This window comes from Peromyscus eremicus, chromosome 7 (genome assembly GCF_949786415.1).
Source record: "Peromyscus eremicus chromosome 7, PerEre_H2_v1, whole genome shotgun sequence".
NCBI classification, from domain to species: Eukaryota; Metazoa; Chordata; class Mammalia; order Rodentia; family Cricetidae; genus Peromyscus; species Peromyscus eremicus.
Genome location: NC_081422.1, coordinates 1,954,416 through 1,978,276, shown reverse-complemented (window position 1 = coordinate 1,978,276; position 23,861 = coordinate 1,954,416). Strand labels below are relative to the sequence as shown.

Here is a 23,861-nt window from a genome sequence, read left to right as displayed (position 1 = left end):
CCCGTAACCCAAACACCATTCCCACCTCCTCCAAGGCAAGGTCTCCCCTGGGGAGTCAGCAGAGCCTGGTACATTCAGTTGAGGCAGGTCACAGCCCCTCCTCCCTGCACCAAGGCTGTGCAAAGTGTCCCACCATAGGCACTAGGCTCCAAAAAGCCGGCTCATGCACTAGGGACAGGTCCCGGTCCCACTGCTTGGGGACCCCCTAAACAGTTCAAGCTAAACAACTGTCTCGCTTATCTAGAAGTGGTCAAGTGGTTAAGGAGATGGACTGCAAATTTTTAGTTTTAAATAATAATGTTCACTATGTAGAAAGTTCTAGTGCCACATTACCTCAAAATTTAGAGGTTTTTTTTTTTTTTGGTTTTGTTTTGTTTTGTTTTGTTTTGTTTTTGTATTAGTTTCAAGAACTTCAGGGTACTTTAAATGTTTTGAAAATGTTTACCTCTACAGTGAAAAGAAAATTACTTCTATGAGCTATTTTCTCTGGAAAGATATTAAAACATAGGTAACTACTAAGTATCCAGTAATAGGTTTTCACAAAATGAAATTTGTCACTGACATTGTAAATGAATAAAAGCCTGAAGCCCTGTTATACAGCTAGCTCCTAGTGAGTGAAAAGGGAAAACTGGGTACTTTTCATAGTTGATTTCCTATAACAATAGAGATAGAAATTTGTCGTTGAGGGTTTGGATAGTGAGAGGAAAAGCTAATTCAAAAAGGCTCAGAGCTTAGGGGAAGAACTTAATGCTGAAGCACTACGTTAATTACAGAGTCCACTTAATGACTTTAAAGAAAAGCTTCATTGGCCAGGGGATGGGAATATTAAAATATTGATGAAGAGAGACCTCCGCTATAGACTAAACATCCCAACAACTTAGTGGCAGGCTAATTTAATTAGATATAAAAGTGTGTGTGTGTGTGTGTGTGTGTGTGTGTGTGTGTGTGTGTATGTGAAGGCAAGGCTTCAATGTGGGGTGTCTTCTTTCCACTTTGTTTTTACAGAGTCTCTCATTGAACTTGGAGTTCACTGATTTACCTAGACTAACTGGCCAGTAATCCCCAGAATACTCCTCACTCTGCTTCCCTACCACTGGGATTATAAACTCATGACTTTATGCCTAGCTTGTCTTGTTTTTGTTGTTGTTGTTTGTTTGTTTTTGTTTAACTGATGTGGATACTGGGTTTTAAATTCATGGATATATGGCAAGCATTTAAAAAACTGATTCATTTCTCCAGCCCCCTCTATAAATTTGTTTTTTTTATTGGTTGCATACTTTATTCTGGACATTCAACTCTTTGCCTCTGTCACTGGGCCTTTATTGTTACATTTTAACCCTTCTCTTACCCATATACTTTCAGGTCAGTAAGAACTTTGTTTATAGGTCTCAAACTCTAGCAGACAAACGGAATACTCTTATTTTACAGATTGGCAGTTGACTTATCCTTGTTCAGGTTTTCATCAAAGATTTATTAATTTTAATTTGTTTATTATGTGTGTATGTGAGGGAGTGTACATGTGTTATAATATGGAGGTCAGAGGAGAACTTTTGGGAAATGGTTCTCTCTTTCTACTATGTGGGTCCTGGGTATTGAACTAAAGTCATCAGGTTTGGTGGAAAGCATCTTTACCTTCTGAGCCAACTCTCTGACCCATTAGGCTTCTTGTTTTTTTTTTAATTTTTTATTGATTCTTTGGGAACTCCACACCATGCACCCCAACACCACTCATTTCCCAGTCCTTCCACATCTGCCCTCCACTCCTGCAACCTCCCCCTGAAAAAAAAAAAAAGACAAAAAAACCCCAAAAAAACAAACATTTTGCTGACTCCTCTGGGCATGACCTGCTCCTCTAGTTCCTCTGTGCATGTACCATTCTGATTCTGTCTCTCTCCTCTACATCACATACTTCCTCTTCGTAGTCTCCCCACCATAATTTTTTTTAATAAACTAAGTCTTCTATCTAGATGAATCAAAAGGAAGGGACTGGATCAGTGTTTGAAGTCAAAGGGAACTTCAGGAAGCTGAAGGCATGGAGAAAATTGGGTGTATTGAAAGGAGTCTGGATAAATACATTCTTACCTAGTACTAACATGTACTAGAGACCTTAAGAAACTCAAAGAACACAACTGGCCTTATCAAACAAAACATGTCAGACAGAGACAGACTGAATGAGATGGTTAGTGTTGTCAAATATATGAAATCTACAATCACCTGGGAGAAGGGTCTTGGAGAACATCTGTAGAGATTTTATTTATGTTAATTTATGTGGTGGGTTGTACCATTTCCCTGGGCATGGGATCCAAGACTGTCTAAAACTATAGAGAGCCAGATGATCGCTGGCATGCATGGATTAATTCATTGCTTTCTATTCTTGACTGTGGATGTGATGTTGAGCTGCTCCAAGGTCCTGCTGCCTTGACTTCTCATCCTTGATGGACTATATCCCTGAACTGTGAGCTGGAACAAATGCTTTCTCTCTTAATTTTATTTTGTCAGGGGATTTTATCATAGCAACCAGAAAATAAACTAAGAGTCTTTCTCTTTCAAGGGCTGGGTTTCTTGCTACGGGGGAAAACTCATTAGTCAACTTACCCAGCAGTGTAACTTACCCACATGTTATAGTGCTGAGCTACCAGGCAAGATGTACCTTCAGATGCAATAGTGGCATGACTGTTAAAGCTAACCAACTGCATTTTATTGATGCTGAGGTCTGCTACACAGGAGGTAATTTACGCCTGATACTATAAACTTGATCAAAAGTCCATGGCTTGAGTACAGAAACCTAATACTGCTGTTTTGCTAGATATACATGCTGTCAAACTACCTTCTAAATATTTGTTTATATCAATAGATCAGTGCTACTCTCAACATAGGTCAGAGAAGTTCTTTTTGCAGTAGACAGCAGTCAGTGCACACTCACAACAGCTAAATACTGAGAATAAGTGACTGTTGAGTGTGTTGTCCTAAATGAGACACTATCAAGTCTCAAAGAACTCTAAGAACATTGTGGACAAGAAAGCACAAAGAAGGTAAGAGCTGGGGGCATGGTAGTTGCATTCAGGAACTCACTGCAGCTATGATTACCAGCACAAGCGGAGGCAACTGCTGGCTACTGGGAGAGGATGTTCATTTCATTTCATTTCTTTTCTTTCTTTCTTTCTTTTTTTTCGTTTTTTGAAACAGGGTTTCTCTGTGCAACAACCCTAGCTGTCCTGGAATTAGCTCTGTAGACCAGGCTGGCCTCAAACTCACAGAGATCCACCTGCCTCTGCCTCCTCAGTGACTGCTGGGATTAAAGGCGTGCACCACCAGAGCCCAGTGGATGTTCATTTTTCTTTCAGGAGTGTGGCCAGTGATAGGCTGCTCATGAGCATGTAGGCAACGTTAATTAGGCTCAGTGGACTATTTTTAAAAAAGACAGAACATGAAGTAAGAAGGACACTCTTGGGTAATTATGGATGGAGATGGAATAGGGAAATTGGGAATGGATATGATCAAGGCAAATTACATGCTTACACACACACACACACACACACACACACACACACACAATTGTCAAAGAATGAATCAATATTTTTAAAGAATTTTGTTTTTGAGAAGAAACTGTTTCAATCTAAGCTTTTGTCTGGAATAAGGATTTAGGAGTTAAGGTCTCTTAGTAAACTATAAATAATCACTTAGCAAAATCAAAAACATAAGAGATAAGGGTCCTGTCAGAAAGCAAATTATTCAAGCAAGAAAAAAGGTAACACTTGTTCAAAGCCAATGCTTTTAAAAAAAAAATCCCCTTTGCAGTCCCATTTAGACTCTCAGGCTTTGAGTTCCTTTTCTAAGTCCATACTGTGAGCTTCTGGTATGAGGTAGGATGGTCCCAATCAGAAGATGACTTGTGTGGGTCCTTGCAAATGCTTACTGCCTGCCGGTAGAGAAATGATCATTGAGAGGCAAGAAGGAAATCAGGTTCAGCAAGTCCTAGTCAGCCAGTACTCGTTCAAATATCTAGAGTCTGACATTGGGCAGTTTGTTTTAGACATATTTAAGTACAATTTTGGAAAAAAGTTTCATGCTCACAGTTTTCTCAATCCCATGTATACAATATAGCTTAAGGCATGACTACATTGAAACTCTTTTGCAAAGTACATGTGGCCTCTATCATGAAGGTGGGTTCTAATGACTGAGAAGCAATACTAAAGATAAAGGCCAACTGAGGAAGAATTTGGGATAAACATAACAGATTGGGAGATTTGGGTGTGGCCTGGCCCTACAGTTAGCAAAGGTCACCAGGTTATTAACTACGTCCACTCCTAGCCTTCTGTGTGGAAAACACGTAGACACATGCCTTTTGTTGAAGAGATAAGTCTGATGTTTAACATTTCTAGTGTCCTCAGTACTTATCTGTGAGCACAAGGACCTTATGCCCTTTACAATGACTGGTCCTTTGTGATGTGTTAAGAATTTTGTGTGAGAGTAATACACAAATCCCCAAATAGCATCATTACCTGGGGACCAAGTTTTCAACTGTCTGTGGAAGACAGTTACATTCAATTAGCATAGGCCTAGCATTCCTTGAGGTAGAGTTGATCAGTTGCTGACCCTGTATATTTGGCCAGGTTCTGTTTTCATTATCTCTGGCCCAGGGATATTTGTTGTTCTTTCTCAAGCAGAGGCTGAGGTTCTAACACTTGCCCACTCAAATGCCACAGTCTCAGTGGTCTGAGATCTATCAGGGTTTCTTATCAGCCTAGAACATTGGAAAGAGGTAAGAAAAGAAGAGTCTTGGCATCTACTTTTCTCTCTTTTATTCTGATAACAATGCAGAGAATTGTGACACATTTTAATAAATTAACATTTTATAGAACTGAGATATTTTACTAGATAATTATTAAGGTTAACACAAACCTGAAAAAATACTGACTTTATTTCTCATAGCATATGGCAGAAGACTCACATTTCACTAACAGAGAAATGAAATAAGTTACCTGCGTAATAGCATTGGGCATTACCTCCCCCAACTGGAAAAAATATCACTGAAGCAATTACACTTAGAAATGGGGGTTGCAAATGTATTAATGGAATTTGTACTGAATGTCTTACCCATTATTGCCACTTAAAGAAAATGAAGGATTAGCTGTTATAGTTACTATTATGGTTAAAATGTATGAAAACAAATAATCAACGACCTGAAAAATAGGTAGAAAACTACTTAAAAGCTATAACATCACCATCAAGAAAGAAACTATAACATCACCTTCAGAAAAAAATTTCTAAGACTTACTTAGAAGCTATAACATCACCTTCAGGAAACAATTTGCCAAAGGTACAGAAGAATCAGACACATTCAGTCATGATGAATATATTTTGCTTTACATATACACATTGCTCAATAGAATTAGTTTATTGGACAGATTTCTATGATAGGCACTGTGCTAATTGCTGAGTCCTGAAATGATGAGGTTATGTCTCAGTCCCTGTGAGCTTCCATGTAGATGAGAAATATAAAGTAATATCTATTTAGTGTGATACTTATTAATAGAGGGTTGTACTCTGAGTTATTTCAGCAACTTCATTACCCTCAAGAACAATAGCACAATTTGTTGAGCTAGTTAGTTCTGTATGGTTGGGAATGTTCTCAGAGTTAATGAGGTGAATAAAGTTTCATGGTTGATAACTATGGAATTATGGCCTTGTTTTATGAAACTATCATGCTGTTATTATCATAAGGCTAGTCTATATTGATCTGTGAGTAAACTGTCCTCCTCTTAATAATGTAACTGGTATCTATGATTTCTATGTTTTGTAGACTTTCTAGAGGACTTTCTAAAAATATTTTTAAAATTTTGAAAAGTGTATCAAAAATTCTCCAGGCAAAATATATGTTTATGATTATGCTGATGGGAAGAGGGCATTCAGGATGCACAACAAGGCTCTAGACCAGTGGTTCTCAACCTTCCTAATTGTGTGACCCTTTAATACAATTCCTCATGTTGTGGTGATCCCCAACCATAAAATTATTTTTGTTGCTACTTCATAACAGTAATTTTGTAACTGTTATGAATTGTCATGTAATCATCTGTGTTTTCTGATGGTCTTTGGTGACCTGTGAAAGGGCTGTTTGATTCCCAAAGTGGTTGCAACCTACAGTTTGAGAACCACTGATCTAGACTCTGTAGGACTACTAAGACCTAGAGAGCTAGACAAAAATGAAATGTTTGAACCACCAAGTTCACTGGCACTAGACAGTAAGGTAAAATCCTCCTGTCAAAGATTCTACCAAGCTTGCCAGGCTCAACCCAACAACATGGCACTACAATGAAGAATTCTCTGTGGCAAACTTACAAAGAGAAATCATGCAACCTGGCCACTGACGGAGAAGTCAATGTGTTGAGCTCTTAAACAAGAAGGAAAATGAGGATATACTTTGTAGCAACAAGAGACATGGTGCTTCTCCAAATGCTTTAAAGACTAAATTTAAAACAACTTTAAAGCAAGAATTGAAGTTCTCATCACAGTTGGCAAAGTTACTTTCAGTATTAGCAACAATTTCTAAGGTAACTTTTTGGAATCAGTATAGTATAGTAATTCTTTGTCCCCACTGAACTATACACTCTAAGACAAAAATCATGTGTCTGAAATGTTTAAGTTAGAAAAACTTTCTCTGTATTTTATTCCAAGATTATTTTCACTTTTAATGTACATCTCTAACTTATAAGAGTTAACATTTTGTAAATGAACAATAGTATCATTCTTAGATAGATTAAATTCTCTATTTTGGTATAAATTTGAGTAGGCACTAGGTCATCAAATATAATCTATAAACATACTTTAAAATTTAAGATATAAAGGTACGCAATCACCACCTCTGTTTATATAAGTACTGTGTCAGGAAAATAATAACAATTCATATAGGTTTTGGTTCTTGTCTTCATATTTTTACTCAGTTAGATGTTCTTCCTGAGTGGTAGTAGGAAGGAAGGAAGAATGGAAGAGAGACAGAGGAGTGAGAGAGGAAGGAAAGAGAAAATTTCCCTTAAATAAAATCAAGTTCTATTTTTTAAAAAAATCTCAAGTATGTAAACCAATTGAAATCAGAATAGTTAAAATGTCTTAGTAATAGTCTCACCCTTAGGACTTTATAAAGTGCAATTGTTGTTTCTTACAGTGAACAGAGGTCTATTTTCCTGTAAAGTCTAGCCATTATTTTAAAGGGCTACCTTCTGGAGCTGCTTTCTTGGAGACATTTTTAAAACTTATACTTTAACTTCAAATACAAGAGAAAAACTTCCAGAACAATGAATTCAATCAATCTGAAAACGATCCCAAAGTAGCATTCTATTCCAGTATGTATTTTGTTGCTTCCAAATATCAAAATATTAAACAGATTAGCTCTGTCTCAGACTTTGGTTGTCAAATGTATAATTGAGCCAAACACAATGAACACACATTCATTTGTTCTTCTTAGTATATGAAAAAGTAGTATTTTGTTGCAATGTGTGGTTGCCCTCAAATAATCCAGCTTTCATGGGTAATGAATACAATGAATGCTTCTGTGATAAATATTTCTTTCCTTACCAATACAGAGTTGAGTGTTATGGGATTTTAATTTTAATTATGTGATTACTCTTGCTCAAGACTGTACATGAACAAAGGTGTACTGCATTTTAACTCAAGTTTGAAGATCACAACAAGAATGTTCATCAACTCTGATTTTATTTCATATGTTAATCTTTTCCTATATTTAATGCTATATATATACCTTCAATATTTAGGAGATTATATTCAAGTATTTCTAGATGTATCCTCCTAATGAAGTAAAGCAAGACAAAAAAAAATAATGGATGAGCCAGGCCATGGTGGCACACGCCTTTAATCCTAGAACTTGGGAGGCAAAGACAGGTGGATCTCTGTGAGTTTGAGGACAGCCCGGTCTATAGAACAAGTTTCAGGACAGGTTCCATAGCTACACAGAGAAACCCTGTCTCAAACATACACAGACACACACACACATACACACCACACACACACACAAATAGGATGGAGAAATGTTAACAATTTTTTTCCACAGGAATGACAGCAGTCTGGATAGTGAGCCCAATTATTTGGCCATTACATGTAGTCCTGGCTGAAGGCCAACATGAAAGGAAAACTACTTTAAAGAGAAAGAAAAAAAAAAAGACCTACAGGAAGATGTCGTAAAAGGATGCTATATTCTCAAAATAGACCTCAGAGACCACAGAGATTTGCATATTAGAAAACCAGAATGGCCGGGCGGTGGTGGCACACGCCTTTAATCCCAGCACTCGGGAGGCAGAGCCAGGCAGATCCCTGTGAGTTCGAGGCCAACCTGGGCTACCAAGTGAGTTCCAGGAAAGGCGCAAAGCTACACAGAGAAACCCTGTCTCGAAAAACCAAAAAAAAAAAACAAAAAAAAACAGAATGAAGAGAGTCAGAGTGATAAGTTCTGTTCTCAGGCAGTGAGGTCACATTGACTGGCAAGACCACTGGAGGTACCAGTTTAGTCATGGAACAAAAGATCCAATGTAGATAAGTCCTGAAGATTCTTAACACAGAGCCATTTTTCCCCACTGGGGCAGTTAGATGAAAGCATGTCAAGGAAATACAAAATTAGACATTAGTGGAGCCAAGCCTGTTGTGGTGGTGATAAAGAAATGAAGAGGCTGGGCTTTATGACTGGACATAGTATTTTCTTCATAATGACAACTGGAAAGAAGCACAGGGTGTAGATGTATAGAGACGGCAAGAAATGAACGTGTTCAAAAGCAAACACGGCGATATAACTAAGGCCCCAAACCGTAAGAAAAGACAACGAATCCAAGTAAACCAGTTGGGTCTTGATGCCAAGAACATTACCATAGAGAATAGCAGAAATAAAAAGGGTTGGATAATGTAACACTGTTGGGAGGGGACTGTTTTAATTTAGTTTCTCTTTTTTGGAGGGGGAAGAAATGAATAATTCCTAGATTCACTGATGATATTATTTAAGCATACTTTACTAAGAAATACTTACCAGTCCCACATAGGCCACTCTTTGTTACCAGCTTTCTCTAAGAATGCCAGAGAAGCATCCTCTGAGTTTTCTTTTTCTTAAGTACACATGAAAGAAAAGGCACAGCCACCAGTCAATATGCTTAAAAAGAGCTATTGATTGTACTGAATACCCTGTGACTGACATCTGATAGTCCAATTTTGAAGCTGCATGCAAATATACTTTGAAAATACATCTGAAATTTGTGTTTGCATTTATGTGATAAAATCAAAGAACTTTCATTTAGGTAAACATTAACTACACTTACTACAAATTAATAATGTAGTGTAGGAAACCACACTAATTCTAAGTTGTGCAATCTATATAGTTCCTAAGATGTAAATCAGAGGTATTAAAACCTAAAACGGCAGTATCTTTTAGAGCAATTAAAAAAGCATACCTCTTGTGAAGCAGAATGACCTTGCTCACGAACAAGAATGGTCATGCTCTGGTTGAAGCCGACAAAGACAGATTTTGAAACTATTGATATCAGAAGTCCTGTCATTTCGATTCACCTTGAATAATTTACTGAAGTCATAAAACAACGTGGTGCTTTACAATTAGAACCCATGGCAGGAAACTGGTAAAGTACTAATTAAACCCTGGAATCTTACTGCAGCTCCAGGTTATACATACAAAGGATTCTTAATGAACATTTATGTTTATTGCTGCACTCTGTTCACAACAGTCAGGATATCAGAATATCAGGATATCAGAATCAGCCTAGATGATGGGTGAATATAGAAAACGTGGTATATATGCACAATAGAATTACATTCAGCTTTCAAGAATGCAATCAGGGTACCTGCACGAAAATGGATGGGACTAGAGGTCAATATGCTAAGTGAAATAAGCCAAATCCAGAAAGACAAAAATCATATGTTTTCTCTCATGCAGAAACTACATTTGTTTCTGAATCTGTGCATGTATACAGTATGTGTTTGTGAGACATGGAAGTAGAAAGACGACTTTGAAGGAAGGAAAAGATCTTAAGGGAGCAGAAGAGAGGGTAATGGAATGTATGTGGCCTGGAAGCAAAAGGGGGACTATCTGGTAGGAAGAAACCAGCTAGAGTAGAACCTGGGGGACGGGTGGAGGCAATGGAAGAGATGAATAGGAACTAAAGTATAAAGACAAACATGTATACAAAGGCCAAAAAGAAACCCACTACTTTATAATGACCAGCTTCTCTAGAGATAAAAGTTTCTATATCCTCTATGTTGGGGGAACAGGCACTAATGATATAGAAAGAACATTTTAAAAGTACCATTTCAGATTGCAAGGACATCACTCAGTAAATATGTTAAAGACACAGTCAAGCGTGTCTTTATGTTTAAATATGTTAAATATGTTTAAATATGTTAAGACACAGTCAAGCGTGGTGCAATTTATGATGATAATTAAATAAAAATGTAAATTTACTAAATTTGAACCAAAAAATGAAAGCTATCATGTTATTAAAAGCTCAGTCTCACAATACTAAAAACAAATAAACCAGCAAGTAAAAAAAATATTAATTGCAATGGCTTAGCACTATAAACTGCTCAAATATGCTCTTAATAACAAATACATATTACATGTACATAATATCATATACCATAATAAAGCCAAACTCTTCTTAGTATATTGACCAGAAGGGTGAAGAAATGTATTTTAGAAAGTTACTGACCACAACAAAGGTAAAATGAAATCATTTAAGTAGCAGGCAGAAAAGGATAGGGATTCAACAATTCTTAGACCTACAATGTTCAATGTGAGCGTCTCACCTATTTCTAATTTATCTTCATGTCACACAATGTGACAGTATATAGGCCATTTTCCCTTCCTCAAGAGAGTTCTCCCTTCTACATGGTACACATTTATGAACACTGATTTTACCTTTTTTGACTTTACCTTAAAGTCGAAGGGTCAAAACCTATAATTTTTACTTACATAAGAAAATACTAAGTATTCTGAACTATTCAATATTAAATTACATTCAATGTAACTTTGGTAAAATGTATTTTGTATTTTAACTTTCTGGTAACTGTCTACTTTATAGACAGCATACATCTCTAGTCATTCTTCAATGGAAGGAATATTTTATTGTGCTAAGTAAGATAAATACTTTTTTTACTAATTCTACTAGACATCATTTTAGACCACTCATGCAAATATTATTTTTAGAAATGATTAGAAAACCATGGGTCCCTATATTTGTTGAACTGAATAACTTGGCAGTAAAATTCAGTTAAGGCTCTTGGCATGGGTGACACCTCTTCCCACTCTGACCTGCTGCTGTGGTAAACCTGCACCTCATCTGTGATCTCATCTGGTGCATAATCTCCACCTAATATGTAAATCTTATCCTCAATCCCAATTGCACCCGCATTAAAGCCTGCACATTCAAAAGAGCCTTCTCCTTTCCAAACACAAGTATCAGGACAAAAACTATACACCTTATAGGTGGAAAGATCACATATATACAGGGTGCAGTTTACTGGAACAGCTTTAATTAGAGTAGCATGAAAGAACTGCCCAAACTCTGCTACTAGTTCAGACCACTGGTCAGTTGTAGCATTGTATTTAAAAAAACAATCAAGGGATGGGTTAAATGAATCTGCAATCTCTACCTCAGATCCAAGAACATAAATGACATTCTGGCATGCACTGGCTTCTGGGTAATAGATGCCTCTGGGTAAAGGGCTAACCGATGTCCACTCTTTGGATAGTGGATCATAAGATTCAACATCTAAGAGACTTTTAATGTCCTGGGATCCTCTAGTCTTTCCACCTATAACAAATAATCGATTGAGAGCCATGACTGATGTATGCATGGTTCTCGGGGTTTTCATAGTTGAAACCAAGAAAAACTCATTTTTGACTGGACAGTAGCACCAGGTCTGGTCAGTGGCATCATGGTAAGACTCAGCAATATGAAGTCGAACCTTCCTACAGCACTTCCCTTTACAACCACCTGTTAAGAATATTTTCTCTCCATAGCTAGACAGACTAGATCCTGGCAAATCAATAAGATGTGATTGTGGCAGTATTTTCCATGAGTCAGTTTTAATATTATAGCAAAATGTATATTGATTTTCTCCATTTTCCTCAGTTTTATGGATGAATATATATTTTTCAGTTGTGGATGGTCGAGCATCAGGGAAGAGGCCACTAGAACCTTGCACACACTTAATGGCATCCACAATTATGTCAAAGCAGTTTGTGCTTTTGAGTAAACACTCTTCATTGAGCAGATAGTCTTGAAGTGTGTCCTCGGGTAACTGATGTAACCTTACTTTTGTAATCAAGTGAGGCAGGTGCTTTCTCCTGGACTCTAAGTTGTATTTAATCCATGTGATGACAACCTTCAGGACTATTTCTTCTTCAGGCACATTTAACTCATCTGACTCCAGACACTTCTGTAGCACTCCAAAATTCATCTCTAAAAGCTCTCTGGATTTAAATAGCAAATGAAAGTGACGCTGTACGAAGCATAAAGTGTGACTAAACAAATGGGTAGAGCCATAGCTGTCTGACAGAGATAACAAATGCAAACAATTGACGAGACTGATGCTTTTTATTAAAAAGTCACTGCAAACTTTGGACAGGAAGGGGACCTGCAGAAAGGACGACAGCTGGAAGAACATTTCCACATTTTCATCTGTTATTCTTGCTTTCCCAGTATAGGCGTAGTCAAGAAATGCCTTTACTGCTTTGGAGGACAAGTTAGTAATGGTAACACTTCCATCATCTCTTTCTTTCATGTTTACTTCAAACATGGCCCTGAAAAAATAAAGAAGAACGAACAAGTAAACAGGAGTATTTTATTCTACAATTATTATCAATATTACCATACAGATGTTTCTTTACCCTTTAGTTCATTTAAAATGTTTATGATACCACAATTAATGGCATCCTAATGAACTATTTTAACATTTAAAATAATTATATGCCATAATACTCATCTGATGATATATTATGTAACCTTCATATTAAAAATTTATACAATGTAGCTGAGATATAGTAAAAAATGAAAAAAAGGGCTGTAAAGTGGTTCAAATTTTATCACTGGTTAGTTCTTCTATATAACTCCATTTTCTTCAATGGGAAATTAATTACAGCTGTGATAATAACTACATTTCTCAACATACAATGTTCAAAGTTTTAGGCTTCAAAAATTTACATCAAACACAGAACACAATGAGAGGCCCACTGCCACCAATGATTTTGTATGGCTCTGTGGGAAAATCTATGAAATCAGATTCATACTGTATAAGGGACAAGGAAATGTAATATCCCAAAACTAAGCCACACAAAGCCAAAAAGGCCAAACCTATGTTTTTGTGGTAACAATCACTAGGTGACAGACTGCTCTCTGAATCTGAATAACCAGGCCAGCTTGAAAATTCAAATTAAGAGATTGAGACTAACTTGAACTCAGGAGAGACAAAAATTACAGGTTATTTGGAGGTACCAGTGAATAAAATGTACTTTACTGTATAGCCTGCATCTGTGCTGATATTATAAAAAATACTGTGGTGGTTTGAATGAGAATGACCCCCATAGGCTCAAGTTTTAATACATGGTCCCCAGTTGGTGGAACAATTTGGGAAGGATTAGAAGGGGTGGCCCTGTGAAGGTGTGAGCTTTCAAAGAGTGATGCCATTACCAGTGTGTTCTCTGTCTCCTGCTTGTGGACTAAGATGTGACTTCTCAGCTGTTCTTGCCACCATACCTTTGCTCTGCCATCATGGGACCCTAACCTTACATTCTAAGCCAAATTAGATACTTTCCTTTACAAGTTGTTTTTTTTTTTTTTCATGGTGTCTCACCACAACAATAGAAAAGCAACTAAGATAAACACTTTGTGTGCTATACCTGTGCTATACATAGCTAAGTACTTGCTTGTACTTGGTGGTGTTGGGGTTGACTTTTTACTTTGAGTCTGTCCCAGAGAACAAATAAATCTATTAGTGAGCACAGGATCTACCTAAAGAATATGACGGGGTCTTTCAAATAAATAAGGAAAAGAATGATAAAGAGACTTTTTATAAGGCTATTTGATATTTCTTAATACAAAGCCAAGTAAATGTGGTGACAAAAATTATACACATGCTATATGTTATACAAGGACCTTCAACAATGTATGTCAGTTTAGAAATACTAAATAGCAATGATTATATTATATACTATCTATGTATCTATGTACTACATTATTGGTTCAATGCAGTATTAAGTTCATGACCCCAAGAGACAGCTATCTCAGTGATGATGCAGCTTCTTCACTTATTGGCTACATGACCAGCAGGAGGTTTCATTAATAATGAATATGAAAGATATTCTATTAATGCTTGTTTTCTTGTATCACACATAAATAATATAAAAAGAAAAAAAAGCATGGCTAATGAATCTGAAAAAATAAATTAAAATATTAATTTGCATTGTAATGGGAAGTTCTAAACGGATACATTATTTTAACTAAAAGATTATTAATATGCTACAAAATAACCTCAGGTTACATACTCAAGAAAAATCATATCACTATCAACAAAATTACTTGCAAAATAAAGGGATTAAATGAGTTGTTTAGTTGGGGAGGGATGGAGAGGGAGAGCAATGAAGGAGATATCTTGATAGAGGGGGCCATTATAGGGTTAGGGAGAAATCTGGTGCCAAGGAAAATCCCAGGAATCCATAAGGATGACCCCAGCAAAGACTCCTAGCAATAGTGGAAAGGGTGCTTGAACTGGCCATCTCCTATAATCAGATTGGTGACTACCCTAATTGTCATTATAGAACCTTCATCCAGTAACTGATGGAAGCAGATGCAGAGATCCACAGCCAGGCACTGGGCTGGAGCTCTGGGAGTCCAGTTGAAGAGAGGGAGGAAGGATTATATAAGCAAGGGGGAATATCAAGATCAAGATGGGGAAGCCCATAGAGACAGCTGACCCAACCTAATGGGAGCTCACAGACTCTGGACTGACAGCTAGGGAGCCTGCATGGGACTGACCTAGGCACTCTGCATGTGGGTGACAGTGGTGTAGCGTTGTCTGTTTGTGGGGCACCTAGCACCTAGCTGGCTTTTTATAACCTACTCCCTATGGTGGGATGCCTCAGCCAGCCTTGATGCATGGACCTAGTCCTGCCTCAACTTGATATGCCATGGTTTGTTTACTCCGATGGGAGGCCTTACCCTTTCTGAGAAGTGGATGGAGGGTGGTGGTAGTGGGAGGTAGAAAGGAGATGGGGGGGTGGGGGAGACAGGAGGAGAGGAGGGAAGGGAAATTGTGGTTAGTAAGTAAAATTTTTAAAAAGTCAATAATTTAAAAAAATGAGTTGTTTAGATGAATAAATGACTTAATCATTGCCAAGTATTAACTGCTACTATTTTAAGAAATCAAACATTTCCTAATAGATTGCTCACCTCTCCCCACATCTCTATCTGTCTGTCTATCTACCCTACCTACCTATTAAGGTTTTATTTATTTTATGTATATGGGTGGTTTGTCTGCATGTATGTATGTGTACAAGTATGTGCCTAATGCCTGTGAAGAACAGAAGAGGGAATCAGATCCTCTGGAACTGGAGTTACAGATGATTATGAGCTACCATGTGGATACTGGGAATTGAACCCAGGTCCTCTGGAAGAGCAGCGGGAGCTCTTAACCACTGAGCAATTTCTCAAGTCCCAGGATTCTATGTGACTGAGATTTGTCATGTTATCCTAAGTAGTTTTCTGTAAGACATGTGATTCCTTTTCAGTTCCTTGATTTTACATCTTAATCATAACTTTTGCTAAGTAGTGCATACTTTTCTGACATTTTTATTTTACATTATTCTTGCAATGTAGTTAATTTTATCAAACTACAAGTATTATGAATTAATGGTTTATTTTAAGAGTATAAATGATTAAGTTTCTAGCCACATTTGTACATATTTTCATGTGAGCTATGTATTCATTTAACAAAATTCAATAAAGAACTGGTCATTCCTGCTATTTAAAACAGTCTAAAATTAAAAAAGAAAACTATTATTCTATTCTAATAGTGATTTTAAAAGATGAAAAGCAGACTCAAAAAGCTAGGAAAGGATATGAGGTTCTGCTGTGTCATGTACTATTTACTAATACTGTTAAAATTATTTAACTTTATAATTGATCACTGCCCATCTGCTCAGCATTAAGTCACTTGAGGAAAAGTTAGGAATAAGATGAACAAAATAGTATGTATGTGTTAAAGCATTTAAATGCCTAATCCAGCAGTCATACAAACAGCCATTGTTAAACTAAATGGGTCAAAAAAGTCATCACTGAGAAGAGACAGCCGGGGAAGGAAGGGACATTGATATGGATAGAGATAAGGAGGCGGTAGAGAGTAACCAGAAGACATTATACACATGTAAAAGGCTCTCAAATAATTAACATACTAAATTATTCAATTAAAAAATAAGTTTGATAAGAGCAGAGGATTATAAATTCAAATGCTTACAAAAACTTCTTGTTGTATTAGCTTGAAAACAATGCAGGGAAATCACACTGTATGCTCAGAACAGGATCTTTCTGTGTTTTGCTATGTGACAAAACAAGAACTTTAATGACTAACATTAACTGAATGTAAAATACAGTATGCTAACCATTTATACATTATTTCTTTTATAAACTCCAGAATGACCCTATGTATTAATTCCTATTTTTATTTTTCTAATTTCCTTGTCAATAGTGAGAAGACCTAGGTCTGAAGAAGGTAAGTGATTTACCTAAGGTCACATGACTAGTAAGCAGTGGATCTAGGATTTAGCTTAGGGCATATATACTTAGAAACTAAGTATTTAACCACTAACTAAACAGATGCTTGTGAACAAAAGGCCACATTTGTAAGGATAAGGGACACAAAAAAGTTACTGGAAGGAAAGCTGTGTTCAAAAGGAGGGGGGAAGACAAAGGTGTCTTGGGGGTAACAGAGACTAACACTGGGGGCCCCAACATAGTTCAAAGAATGCCTAAGAGTATGTGAAGAAACAAAAAGCAGAGAAGGAAAGTTATAGTTAAGTAAGCAAATAGCTAATTCAAGAATGCTAGAGCTTCCATGGCCAAGAACACTGTGCAGTACTGAGTTCCAAATTCAAAGCAAAACCCCAAACGCAGGTGTTCAATCAGTAGCAGATGGCAAGAACTGCTTGCTAAATAAAGTCTAGCTTATAAAATTTACTACAATGGCAGTACAGCAGGTCTTGAATTACATGTTTATAAAAAGCAGGTTTTGAATTAATGATTAAAAACAGAACAGCACAAGGCCCTGGGTTCAGTTCCCAATTTAAAAAAATGCAAATGCAGTATACTTTTCATTTTGCTTCATATAGTAAATCTTACCCTGTTTTTATCAAATTGGTTGAGAGAGTAAAACCCTACTTAACTTTTATTCCCAAAATGGGCATAATGCAGAGTACTGAAGTGAGAACTTGAGTTTACGGCAGTATAAACTAGGAGGGCTGACTGCAGGGTGTCAGCAAAAGATACCATTCTCTTTACTGGCCAGCAGACAATTGCCACAGTACTATGATAATACATCAGACCTTTACCCTTATGCATCAGAAACTCACTATCATCATGGCAATCCTCCTTCCTCAGCCTCTTGAACGCTGAGATTATAGGCATGAGCCACCATATGTGGAAGGAGAAATATTAAGTCCTCTGGGCTCGAATTCCTCACCTGGGATATGGCATGGACACAACTAAACTTATTTTCTTTTTGGTCATTTTCTTTAAACTCAGCTTCTATTTTTGTTTGACTTGTCATTTCAACAAAGCTGAGCCCGTAATGAGCCCCACTCCCACCCAGAATAGCTCAAGGAACTAATTTTAAAGAACTTTGGGGATTGTGGCCTTGAAAGACTCTTATTTTTACAGCTGTAGCTTAAGAGTCCCTATTCAAACGCTATAATTAAACTAGTTCTAATTAAGTCTTTTTATTAAGAATTAAAAATTGCTATAGCATGTTCAGGAGGCAGTGAGTTTTAAAATACAATGTAATTTTTTCCATATATAAAATATAAAGCATAAATGGGGGTAGAGTACCTGAAAAAGTCACTGCATGCCGCCAACACACAACGATGACATGGGATTATTTCTTCTTTCATTATTATTTTGAAATCATAAAAGACATTCTGTTCCCTAAAACTCTGTAGAACACTTAAAATTTTCTGTCCATGATCTTCTGATGCAAGGAAATTCTTTTTCTTTTCGGATGAGATTCCATTCCATGAGCCTTGTTCATTGAAATTGTATGAATTATCCATAGCCAATTCCACCTGTTCTTAGAACTGGAATAAAAAAATTTAATGTTGTAGGATGCTAATGAAATTTTCAGACTTAATTTGCCCTCTTCAGTCTGGCAAGATGGCTTATCAGGTAAAAGCTCTTGCCTTGCAAGTCTGGTGACCTAAGTTAAGATTCATAGACCCCATATAAAGGTGGAAGAAGAAAATCGACTTCATACAATTATCTTCTGACATCCACATGCTTGTTACATATACCCAATAATAAATAAAATAAATTTTAATAAATGTACTCATAATGTGAAATTACAATAGAAGTAATAATATGATAGTAAACTTTAAACATTTGGTTTTATGATATTTAATAAAAAATTCTTCTTGAATTTTTATTTGAATTGGGAAATATGTAATTGAAGCTTGATATCTATTATCATAGGATTGACTGTAGAGGTTGTATAAATACCTACCTTCTTTAGGCCTTCACTACATGCCTCATCTTATTGTTATTAAATAAATATTATTTCTGAAGTAGTAGTTCTTTTAGTATACATTCTATACATGTGTTCCTCTTCTATGCACAATCTTTTGTGGCAAAATCAGGATTAAAATGTTGATGCTGACATACTGACTTCATATCTTCTAACTCCAACCCTAACCCTGACCTTCACAAGAGAACTGACTTAAAAAAAGCCACCCGAGTTTGGTGGTATTAGTTGATTTATAGCTGTGGTGGTTTGATTGAAAATGGAATCATTTCCAATTTATTCTGTGGATGGAACCTGGCTATAACATTTATATATAACATATATATATAACAGTTATAGCCAGGTTCCATCCACAGAATACTCTAACTGCTCCAACTGCTGGACCCTGCTCCCACCCTGCAGAGCAAAAAACCCAATCTCTAGACATAAAATCCCACCAATCTCCATCCTGAAAAGCTCCACCCTCTTCCCAAGAAGCTCTATATAAGCTCTCTATCCTGTTGAGTTTGCTGCTGTTTCTTGCTCTAGCAGAGGCAGTTACCCTCCTGTTTTTTTTTCCCCTCCTAATCTCTTGTGTGAGGTTTGTTGTGCGGTGTGACTCTGTGGCATTCCTTGGTTTCCAGCTTCCAGGATACCTTTCCATCTGAGCTGCAATGCTTACACAGATAATCATTAACTTCCCAAATAACAAACTCAGCTCCAAACACAGAAGTGTTAACACCAAAAAATAAGGAAATAAACAGGAAAGAAGGCTGAGAACCAGGGAAATCAGAGAAACAGGGAAACTGACTCCCTAGTACCTCTCTGCTGTACTTATTCATTTCCTTAAAATCCCCTGACTTCTAGTGGCTTAGGACAATTTATTCCTCTCAGGGTACTTAGCTGGAGCTTCTTGCTTGGGGTTTTTACATAACTGTAGATAGTCAGATTGCAGACAGCTGTGGCTGGAATCGTCTGAAGTCTGAGATCTTCAATATGGCCTCTTTAAGGAAAGGAATAAGTAAGAACCACTGAGGAATTGGAGGTGGAGTGTACAGTGTTACAATGGGCTTAAAAGAAAAGGGAATGGTTTGTATAAATTTTTCTTTTTTGTTTATGTTGATGGTGGTAGTGGTTGTGTGTGTGTGTGTGTGTGTGTGTGTGTGCATACATGTGCCATAGTAGGACAGACTTAGGTATCTGTCTTCTGACTTCTACCTTTTCTGAGACAAGTTTCTTGTTATTCAGCACTGTGTCCACCAGGCTAGCTGGTCTACAATGGGGACTGTCCTATCTCTGCCTCTTATCTCTTTTTAGGAGTACTAGGCTGATAGAGCAACTTCACATGAGATCCAGATCCACATTCAATTCCTCATGCCTGCATGACAAGTGCTTCACCCACTAAACCAGCTCTTTGATCTCTGGTCCCTCGATGATTCTTTTAAGAAATCCAACAAGGTCAGGCTAGAATAAAAAGTAAGTACTTTAAAAAAATGAGAGAAACATGGAATATGTTAGTACACAAAGAAATGAGGGTAGGTGTGAAGAGAACTTTTGACAATGATAATAATTTAAACTCAGCAACTATATCTGGTAGCATTCAGACCTGCCCCTGGCCCACCCATCACCCTGACAACATCATCCTATGTAGAGTCCCTTTAAGAAAAAAACCCCCTCCCTCTTCTCTCTCTCTCTCCCTTCCTCTCTCTTGCCATGAGGTAGTGTGCACCTCCTCTTTCCCTTTTCTCCTTCTCTTCTTCTCTCAGTCCCCGCCTGCTTTCCCTCTCTTCCCTTCTCCCTTCCCCCAATAAAACTTTCCACGTGGGTGCCGTGTCTGCATGGTGTGAGTTTCCATCATGCCCCTTGGCAGCTGCCCACCATGTCTGCATAGCATGTCTCCCTCACCAGCCATGGGGCATGTTGGCTCCACCTGCCAAGGCCTCTTTGATAGAAATTCCCAACACGCCCCCATGGTTGGGCATGGTCGCTCATGCCCGGCAGGACACCTAGTTATTTCCACCTAGTCATTTCCAGGTCAAATGTCTTGCGTGACCCAGGACCCTGTGGCTTTACCTGGTTGCATAAAGCACGCAAGACAACCATGTTATCTATGCGCATGCATGGAATAGCCATGTGGGCCTGTGTGCACAGGCACAGCTCAGCCTTTATAAGCCAGCACCATGATTCCCTGGCCCCTTTCACACACATCTTTCCACAGGCCTATGCACATCTATCTCTCTCTCCTCATCTTAATAAAACTCTTGTTAGTGGATTCTGTCATGTTTTGTGGCTTTTCCTCGAAGGGTAAGAGCATTGCAAAAAACCAACACTCTCTCCTGCCGTTTTACAAAAATATCCATACCTCAAAGCAAAAAACTTGGGACCCTTACACTGTAAGTTAGACAACAGCATTATATATAAAAATTCCACTCTGTTAAACGGTAAATATTAGTAGACAACAGATGGTTAGAATTTCTGTAGTTGCTTAGTGATACAAGCCTGACAGTACCAGTGAGAGAATAAGAGTTAGACAGACTTCCTGGAAGACAGACAGATAGGTTCTAGTCATGGCTAGGTAATAAAGGTGGCAAATTTCCAAGATGGCTGCCTCCTTCTTCACCCTCCTGACTTGAGACAAAAGCCTGGCAGCTTAAAGCAAAGGCCCTGTAGGGTTTTGTCTCAGCCTGCTGATGTACTGTCTCAACAAGTTCAAGGATGGTTGAGGACAGGTTACACAACAGTTGTGGGTAACCATTCTATCTTTATTCAAACTCACCACCTTCAAATTAGGAGAAGAAAACTCTTCAGAGACTGTAAACATCCCAGCTCTGGAGAGGAGACTAGAGTTCCAGCAAGGCAGAGTCTTTTTCTCTGTGTGTCTGCTGCATACATGTGTTCTTACCCCCAGTAAATGCCTTTCTTCAGCTGCTGATGATTCTGTTGGCTACCTGTTGCCTTTGAGATTTTCCCTATCTTTTAATTCTTTAACCCCTAGTCTGTATCATTAGGACTTTGGATAATCTCCATGTGTAGGGGCATTCCTGCTGAGCTCCTGGTTTGGCTCCAGAGAGCAGCACCTAGACCTAATCCTTCCTTTGTTTAGCCACATCTTTTGTTTCTCTTATCGCCCTATGTGAATTTTGTCTGAGAGTCAAGGATCAGAGAGTCCTCCAAGGATCAAAGGCCTATGCAAAACTTGGTCCAGGAAACCCCCAGAAAACCAAGGAATCTGAGAAATCAAGTAATTTGCACCTGGCATTTGGTCTCTGGGAGCTCCTTTTGGGTTGCTTTGAAGGTACGGAAATTAACTATCTAAACTGTAAAAAAGAGTAAATAAATATGCCCTAGGCGAAGGGAAGAGTGCTTCAGTCCTTCGAGGCTGGACCCCCCTGCAGCAATGAAAGGCTAGATTCATTCTTAAGATGCCTCTGTGTCTTCATTCCACAGACCCGCATGAACCCACACACAGCTACATCCATGGTTACCTCACTCAATATTGATAATAACTATTTAAGACTGTCATTAACAATACTTTCTTCAAAATAGCAAGCTGAGACTCAAACAACATTCCTAAGAACAAAAAAGCTATGTCTGGTCCCTCAAGAAAGTCCTTTTCCCAAGGTCAGGCAAATTAGACAAAAGCCCCCATTCCCTCAGGGACTTGAAGAAAGATCCTGTTTGCTAAAAGGCAGTCATTGTGGCTTTTCCATTACTGTGGTGCCTATTAACTTGTCAAGGTCAGTGCTAGCCTCTAGGCTCCCTCCATCACTGATCACAAGCCCCCTTTCTCCAGTTCCCATTTAACCCTGGACATCTTTCCCCGTTCTTTCACCTTGCTTTCCTGGGAGACAGCCTTGGCAATTTGAAATAAACTTTCCCCCTTTCTCCCCCACAGAGTGCTACTTTGGATTTTTCACAGTATCCATTTTCATTCAGTATAGAAACATGCTTGTTCACTTGAAGTCCATGCTTTCTAGAGTACTCTTACGCTCCATTTCAACATCAACCCAAAGCTTAGAGAGCAGTTTTAAAGCTGAGTGGTGGTAGCTCACTCTTTTAATCCAAGTACTTGGGAGGAAGAGACAAGTGGATCTGAGTTGGAGGCCAGCCTGGTCTACAGAGCAAGTTACAGAACAGCCAAAGCTACACAGAGAAACTCTGTCTCAAAAACCAAAACAAAACAAAAAAACCAAAAAAGGATAAAAAAAGAAAAAGAAAAAAAAAAGCAGTTTTATTTACAAGATCTTCATAAGTCACTGCTCAAAAGTTACCATAATAGATCACTTTCAAGACAGGGCCTCACACTGTTGGCTAGCTTTGAATTCAAGAAGGCTTCTGCCTGTAACTTTATTATAAAATAATTGTCAGGTTTAAAGAAAACTCCAATTTCCCAAACTCCAAAAGGTAGTCCATAGTCTAGAAATGAGCTCAACCTGAACTACAAGAGCATTTCTAGTGGCTAGATAAAACTCAGCATCCCTCAGGAACTTGTTAAACCAGTTCCCATCTGCCCAAGAGCCATTTCCCTTACCTCTGGCAGAAGGAACACATGGCTACCTATCAACATATCAAAAGTACATGCTGGCCTTAGATGCCCTCAGTATCTCAAGTACCTTTTATACATTTCAAAGTCCGCACTGACATCCTAGTCCTTCTCATCTCCTCCACCCTAAACTCCCTCCAGCTCATGGGCTTCCCTCTCCCAGCTACTCCTTGTAATGCACCTGAGACACAAGAGTGTCCAGGCTCCTCCTGAGGACCTCCAACTGTCAAGTTCCACCCTCAGAACACTCTGTCCTAACAGCTACATCCAGCCCCCACCCTACAGAATAAAAAGCCCAAGCTCTGGACATGAAATCCCATCAATCCCAACCCTAGGAAGCTTCACCCTGAAGAGGTCCACCCCTCTATCCTGCCCCGAAGATACTCTATATAAACCCTGCCTTCTGCTCAGTTCTCTGCTGTTTCTTGCCTAAGCAGAGGCAATCACCCTCTTGGTTTTTCCCTCCCAATAAATTCTCTTATGTGAAGTTTGTTGTGTGCTGTGACTTTGTGGTATTCCTTGGTGCCCGAATGCCAGGTTACCTTTCCAT

The 23,861-nt window shown here is 38.1% G+C and overlaps 1 protein-coding gene across 4 annotated transcripts in view; it reads right to left on the bottom strand.

The window, feature by feature from the left end:
• Positions 1-10,418: 10,418 nt before the first annotated feature.
• The window catches only part of Kbtbd3 (kelch repeat and BTB domain containing 3), a 25,170-nt gene continuing 11,727 nt past the window's right edge, over positions 10,419-23,861 (bottom strand). The window contains exons 1-3 of one of the 4 annotated variants that reach the window (XM_059267267.1): positions 18,105-18,218; positions 16,519-16,599; positions 10,419-12,811 (exon numbers count right to left, since the gene is read on the bottom strand). In XM_059267267.1, coding sequence (XP_059123250.1) covers positions 11,209-12,807 — 1,599 coding nt within the window. In that variant the 5' untranslated portion in view covers positions 12,808-12,811; positions 16,519-16,599; positions 18,105-18,218 and the 3' untranslated portion in view covers positions 10,419-11,208. Of the gene's footprint in view, positions 12,812-16,518; positions 16,600-18,104; positions 18,350-23,381 lie in introns of those variants that run through there. The other 3 variants (XM_059267264.1, XM_059267266.1, XM_059267263.1) reach the window with 3 other exon arrangements.